The 7146-nt window shown below is 55.4% G+C and overlaps 1 protein-coding gene across 2 annotated transcripts; it reads right to left on the minus strand.

Moving 5' to 3' along the window:
• Positions 1-250: 250 nt before the first annotated feature.
• Positions 251-4552, minus strand: LOC119365065 (trihelix transcription factor GTL1-like). Of its 2 annotated transcripts, none has more exons than XM_037630649.1 (3): positions 3520-4539; positions 1095-2694; positions 251-980 (listed from the first exon to the last, which is right to left on the minus strand). In XM_037630649.1, exons 1-3 carry the CDS (start codon positions 3897-3899, stop codon positions 723-725), a joined length of 2238 nt encoding a protein of 745 aa, XP_037486546.1. In that variant the 5' UTR covers positions 3900-4539; the 3' UTR covers positions 251-722. The 2 variants fall into 2 exon arrangements, with proteins under 2 accessions (XP_037486546.1, XP_037486547.1); XM_037630650.1 differs by having other exon boundaries at positions 837-976; positions 3520-4552.
• Positions 4553-7146: the final 2594 nt, after the last annotated feature.

The following is a 7146-nucleotide window of genomic DNA, read 5'->3' on the forward strand; positions in this document are numbered from 1 at the left end:
TAAAGGTGGCTTCTTCTATAAACTAGTCTTTATTTGAGGGAATTCTATAAACTAGTCTAGTGGTACTTACACTGATGAGCTTAACACCGAGCAAGAAAAGTCATATTGGCAAGGTAAAAAGAAAAGGTGGGCCACGTAGAATCTCTACAATGAAAACCAAAAACATGGGAACATATGATCGAATAACTACAGAGTATACACTGTAACAACATTTATACTTGCAGGTAAAACAAGGGGGGCGACACCACGGTAAAAACAGTTTTCGGACCTCTGATCCAAGTTGCTTGAAATGTATGTAATTCATGTATACCCGTATACAAACCTGTATACCGCCGAAAGAAGAAGAAGAAGAAGAAGAAAACAGACATCAGGGACTCTTACATCGATGTACAATTCTTGGCCTTAACACGACGATGAACACCTATGTTACGCAGGGACTTGCTTGCTCTACCGGCCATCCCCTCTGCCTCCTTGGCCGGTTTAGGGGACAGAAGAGAGGCTCTTATTACACAGAACGAATCAATAAATAATGGAATGGCACGAGAGGAATTACAAGGTGAAAAGGAACAGTCGTCGTCGGTGATGGTGTGATGTGATGGCGATGATCGACTCGAGGAGGTGACGCATGGAACGGTGACTCGGTGATGGTGATGGTGATGATGCTTCGAGGTTATTGTCTGTCTGGAACTGGAAGTATACTGATGATCCATGGTGCTGAGCGCCTATTGAACCATGGCGAGGAAGGAGCTCGCGGGGGTCGATGTCGGCGCTGCTGTCGCCGCGGTGGTTGGCGGTGGAGGCGCATTGTTGGTGCCGACGGGGTTTGGCCTCTGGAACTGTATCCTGTACTGCATTTTGCCGTCGTCCTCGCCGTCCTCGCCGTCGTCTGTGTAGTCATCGCCCATGTCGTCGCTGTCGGTCTCGTCCGTCGTGAACTCCCGGTGCGGCTGCTCGTTCAGCTCCCTCACAGCGTCTTCTGGCTTTACGGCAAGCGCATATCCGGTTAGTTTCCACCCCAAAAACATCCATCGAGATCGAGACTGATCGAGCTCAAACACGCTAGGCTGCAAGGTAAAAATGGTGTGCGCGATTACCTTTTTTACGCCCAGGTCGAACGTGGCCGTCGTCGGCGTTGTCTGCCCGTTGCTTGTCGGCACCTGCGCGGCTCCGACTCCTCCGTTGTTCCTCTTGTCGGTGTCGTTGATCTTCTTCCCCTCGATCTCGATCTCGTGCCGGTTCAGGTTCTGATGCTCCGCGACGGCAGGGACAGACACGACGGCGTTGTTGGCCGCGGCGCCGCTGCTGCCGCTGCCGTTGTGCTTCTTGCGGTAGATGGCCTCGAGCTGGTGGAAGTACGGGCATGTCTTGGAGTCCTCCGGCCGCCTCTTGTTGCTCTCCTTCACCTTCTTGAAGTACTTGTTGATGTTCTCCCACTTCTCCTTGCACCGTTTGGAGTTGCGGCTGTAACCCAGCCGCCGCATCCCGGCGGAGATCTCCTCCCACAGCGGGCCCTTTGGTCCGTTCTCCTGGTAGCGATTGTCCATGTCCATGCGGAGCTGGATAAGCGCGTGCACCTCCGTCTTGGGCCACCGTGACGACGACGGCCCCCCTCCGCTCTCCCCTCCTCCCAGACCAGCGGCCTCGACGACGTGCTGCTCCGTGGCGACGGGAACCAGCGCGAGTGATAAGCCGGCAGAAGTCGGGGCCGGTGCGCTGCGGGGCGTTCCGGCCTCTTCGCGCGTCGTTTCCTTGTGCTGCGGTGGTTGCGGCGGCGGTTGCTGTTGGAGCGGCGCAGCTGGGATGGGTTGCGGCTGCGGCTGCGGCTGCGGCTGCTGTGTGGCCTGTGACGGCGGCGGTGGCGGCAGGTGCTGCCGAGGTTTCTTTGGCGGTGGCGGGGTCTGGACCTGCATCGGCGTTGGCATGGGGATGACGACGGGTGGGACATGCACGGTCTGACCACCGATGCGCTGGAGGAAGGCGATGATGGAGGCATCGCGGGAAGCTGCCGCGGCGCGCTCCTGCGCGAGCTGCTCCTGCTCGCGGTTAAGGCGGGCCACCTCCTGCCGGCGCCAGGCCTCCTCCCGCTCCGTGCGCTCGGCCTCCCTCTTCTCCATGGTCTCCAGGAACCGCTGCTGCATCTCCTCCTGCCTCTGTACGACCTGCTTCATCAGGCCCTCGAAGAAAGCCATCATCTTCTTGCTGCCGCCGCCGCCGCGCTTGCGCTTGCCGAGGCCATCCGGGCTGCCGCCTGTCTCGGCCGTCATGTCGTCATCCTCGGAGTCGTCGTCGTCGTCCGACTCAGAGTCGGACATGGACGGGAAGCTGAGGCCTTGCAGGCTGACAGGCAGCGGCTGGGGAGGCTCCACGACCGGCGCAGGGGCCGCCGAAGATATAGGGGCCGGCTGCATCGGCCCCGGCGGCGGCGGCATTGCGCTCATCGGCTGGGGCGCCGAGAAGGCGTGCATCTGCGGCGGGGGGGCTGCACTGACGACCAGCGGCAAGTGCTCCTGCTGCTGGTGCTGCGCGGCTGCGGTGGCGGCGTGCAGCGCCTCGAGCTCCTGGAAGAAGCGGTAGCTCTTGCCGTCCTGCCGGCCGGCCCGGCCCTCCTTGGTGCGCTTGTAGTACTTGTGCACGTTCTCGAACTTCTCCTTGCACTTCTTGGCGCTCCTCTTGTAGCCCAGCTCCGCAAGCTTCCTGAGATCAAATCAAGACAGAAACGGAAGGTTAATTACTCGCGTTGCGTGGTACGTACTAGAATCAATCAATCTATCAACCAAAGGACTGAAAGCAAGAGAAACAGAGCGGATTAAATGAGCAGCGGTGCGTTTACAGGAGGAGGAAGAAGAAGCTTCGAGTGTGTGTTTTCTCTTTTTCTTCCTCTCCGGGCCGACGAAAGAGACAAGGAGAGGGAAGGACGAGAGAGAGGGCAAGGAAGGAAGCATATAGGCAGAATGGGAATTAGTTAACCGCAGGCCATCTCGTCTTTTTAGGGATGAGAGGGGAATTGAAGTGGATGGCAGTAGAAAAATGAGGGGAAGGGGAGGGAAATAAACAAAGGAAGATGAGTGAGGCCGCATTGGGATGGGAGAGAAAGGCTGCCTTCCTTCTTTTCCCAAAAACTGAAAGCGAAAAACAGTGGCAGACTGCGCCTGCAGCCTGCCTGCCTGCGCCTGCCCCTGCCCCTGCACTCACACCGTGGTACGAACGATCCCCAGGAGCCCAGATTCTTACCACCACCCTACGCCTACCCAGCCGCTGAAACCGAGGAGCATTTGATTAGATCGGCCAGGAAAGGCAAGGAAAACTGCGAATTCGAGGGGAATCGCTGGCGGTAACAACGGCGCATAATTTGCCATCATTTCATGTGGAACCATTCCATTCCAACCAGCGCTAAATTCCACGAAACCGTTAGCCGCCTGCGCGACGGGAAATCATGCCCAGGACAAGATGCCGCTGCGGTGAATTGCGAAATGCGTGTGGAAATTACAGTACCGAGTAGAATTTTACTCTCTCTCTTACCTGGAGACCTCCTCCCAGAGGGGGCCCTTGAGGGTGGCGTCGCGGAAGGTGGTGTCCATCTCCGACCGGATCCTGATGAGGGCCAGCGTCTCCTCCCGCGGCCACCGGTTGCCGCCCGACCCCAGCCCGCCGGCGCTGTGGCCGCCGGAGTCGCCCAGCATGTCGTCGTCGGGGAAGCTGCTTCCGCCGGCGCCCGACGCGGCGGCCAATTCCTGTTCGTAGCTCGGCTGTGGCTGCTGCTGCTGCGTCGGCGGTGGCCGGACGCTCAGCGGCACCGGGCCCGGAGCCGGCTGCGCGGAGAACGGCCCCATGTCCGCCGGCGGCGGCGCCCCGTACTGAGACCCGCCACCCTGGTGGTGGTGCTGATGCTGCTGCTGCATGGATGATGCCGCCACGGCACCACGGCCTCTCCTCCGCCTTGAACGCGCGCTCTCAAATTGTCCGGCGGGTACCAAGCTAGCAAGGAAGGCGAAATCTGTATGTGCAACAGGTGGTTGGCTGTAGAACTGTGTGGAGCAATCGAGAGGGGGAAGGACTGGTGAATTGTAGGGAATTAATTGTGGTTTCTGGGCCGTCTAGCTCATCTCCTTCCTCTCTCTCGCACACACACCGAGTGAGTGTGGTGTGGGCGGAGAGGGAGAGGGAGGGAGTAGAATTGGAGGGAGAGGATGAAATAGGAAAAGGAGCCCTGGTGGTACAAGTAGGGGAGGGGTGGGAAGGGAAGGGGAGGTCCGGAGGAGGAGGACGCTGGCTGGGGCGGGGAGGGGATGGGAGCGAGCGAGAGGATGGTGAAAAAGAGTGGGGGCGAGCGTGGACAACTGGAAAGGGCCCAAAGAGTGTAAGAAAGAGAGGGTGAGGGGGTGGGAGGAGAGAGAGAGGAAGCTAAGCTAGGCAAAGGAGGAGAAAAAAGAGAGGGAAAGTAAGGGGGTGCCCCTACAAAAGGGAGGGCTGCTGGTGCCTCTACTGATTGATCTCTAGTTCTCTACCCTACGGCCCTTCCTCTCTCTCCCACCAAGAACCCAAGCGCAACCAAACTCCACCGCAGTATACGTATACGTACCAGATGTATGTATGATTTTTTGCGGACTTTGTGTGCGCCGACGACGCCGTTTGTTACGGGGGCGGTGGCGTTTTATAGCGGCTGGTCCAGGGCCAGGGCCCGGCCTGGGCCTGGTGAGGCGATAGATAGATATGGGGAGATTAATGAGCCGGGCATGGGGACAAAAGAGGGAGGGTGCGGACTGCGCAGGCGGTGAAACGGAAACGCCTGCATGGGTTGAGGCCTCACCGGACACGTGTGCGGCCCCCCGGGCCGACGTGGCGCGGCCGTGCGGGGACAAGTGCGCCGCGCTGACATCGCCCTCCTCCGCGTCCGAGCGCGGCACATGACACACTCACTCACGCCGCGCGCATGCATGCATGCATGCATGGGCGCCCAGCAGCCCCGCGCGCCACCGTGCCGCATACGCGATCAATATGTCTCTCCCCCCTCGCGGAATACGGTGGAGATAAAGTTTTTTTGTAGATAGAAACGGTGGAGATAGAGTGACTGGATAGGTATATCTCCTAGCCCACTTTCTATCTTGGAGCTAGGCCGATGTATTTTGTGCTACTCCAGTAGTAGAAAAGATTTGCCTTTGCGTGCATGCCGGCCGCGTGCCCGCGTGCATGGACATCCTCTCACAGCGTACGTGTTGCCGCGCTGCATGCATGGCGTGCCGTGTCGTGCTCGGGCCGAGCGAGCCCCTCCCTCTTCCGACCCGCCGGATGGGCAGGCCGGCGCCCCTTGTATCTACCCGCCGCGGGTCGTACCGAGCCCAGACGCGCCTCGTCACTGTGTCGGCAGGTTCAATGCGCGCGCGCGTGGTGAAAAACGTACTGCATGCGGCGCAGGTTGGCGCCGCTGCTCCACAATTAATAACCAACTCGTCGTCTAGTTCCAGATAGATAGATAGATATATATCGCGCACTAGTTCTGCTGATTTCTGCATTAGTCTGGCAAGATATGCGCATTTGTTTTGCGCGTTCGGTCACTAATCTGGTATGATATGCGTATCCTTTTTCCCGATCTATACTCGGCTGGCTAGATCTACGTATTTATGTGCATGAGAAGCATGCCCGCGTGGTTGGTCTGGTTAGGCAATTAATCACCGCACCCGCGTGGTGAATGAACCGATCGATCTAATCATCGTGCTGCCGATGTAGCTATAATTTCGACAACGGAGAATTAATAGTGGCTTATACATAAAAATAAGCAGAGTGTAAAAATAAGAGAGTATGAGCCCTGGACGCTAACGGCTCAAAACGGGATAGTACATCGGTGCTGGGCCCCGGGCGAAACGGACGGTTCTGAATTTCTGATGAGGTGTGGACGCCGCCGCTGTACAACAGCATGGTTGGTGGTGGGCCGAGTACCCTGTAGGCCCACAGTAGCAGTAAAAACTGTCTTTTTTTACTTCCACATCTGTTGCTAAAAAACACTGTTTCCCAATATGCATTCAGACAAACTATAAATGTACAAATTAAAGGCACTCCGTTTATACCCGTACTACCCCATACATAATTAGACGTGTACAGTGCTGTACAACTGCACATGTGTCCGGTATACTAATATTACGGTAAAATACCACTTGTTGAGGCCCACCGCGGCCTGTGTTTTTAGATTCCATTGGAAGCGTCCCGTCACAGGGCTCACATGTCAACCAGTGATCATGTTTGCAACTCTGGCACGTATCAAATTAGTTGCATTTTTGTATCAATATGTCAAAATAGGACGATCTGTGTGTGTATATACTACAAGGATAAGCTAGGCGATCAATCAATAATTACAAGGAGTGTGGACGAAGCAACAAAAAATATGCAGTACATGTCTTGGTTGAAAATTTCACACCCAACCACCCGGCCGCCACTGCTAATTAATTATTTGTGACTACCACAAGAAAAATATACTATGCCCGTGGCCATGAATAATCGAAGCATCAGGCTAACTGTTTATTTACTGCAATGAAAAACCTATCTATTTGGACCACGAACAGATAGATAGAGCCCAGTTAGTTCATATTATTAGGCCCAATCAATCAGTATCTTAATTGAGCAGTCGTGTACATGTACCTTTCAACTATCTGTTGATTGTACACTCAAATTTCCCTGATTTCTTTCTTTTACTAGAAATAGACGGGGCCAGTTAAACAGATGGCTTGTGAGCCTGGAAGAGAGCAATAATACAAGATGCATAATACCCACCATTCCCCTGATTTATTTGTTTACTTATTACCAAAAGTGAGGTATTTGCGTATTCATGTGAGGACGGCGGGCCCAGTGAAACAGAATGGCTTGTGAGCTTGGAAGAGGGCAATAATACAAATCTTTTTGTGGCTAACCAACAAAATGTGTTTGGGATTATCTAGAAAGAAAAAAAAAAGGGTTCGGTGCTGGCTGGACCCTCGCTCTTTGCTGCACCATCCGCCTAACAGTCATGCATGTCGCATTTGTTGCCATTCCACCGTTGTGCTGTCTTCCCGCTGAATTATTGCGTGCACGGAAAAAATAGCACGCCAAATCACCTCTTCCTTCAATTTTCCCTGATTTTTTTCTGGTAGTAGTACCTGCCAAGTTACCTGACGAACC

The sequence above is a fragment of the Triticum dicoccoides genome, chromosome 2B, assembly GCF_002162155.2.
Source record: "Triticum dicoccoides isolate Atlit2015 ecotype Zavitan chromosome 2B, WEW_v2.0, whole genome shotgun sequence".
NCBI classification, from domain to species: Eukaryota; Viridiplantae; Streptophyta; class Magnoliopsida; order Poales; family Poaceae; genus Triticum; species Triticum dicoccoides.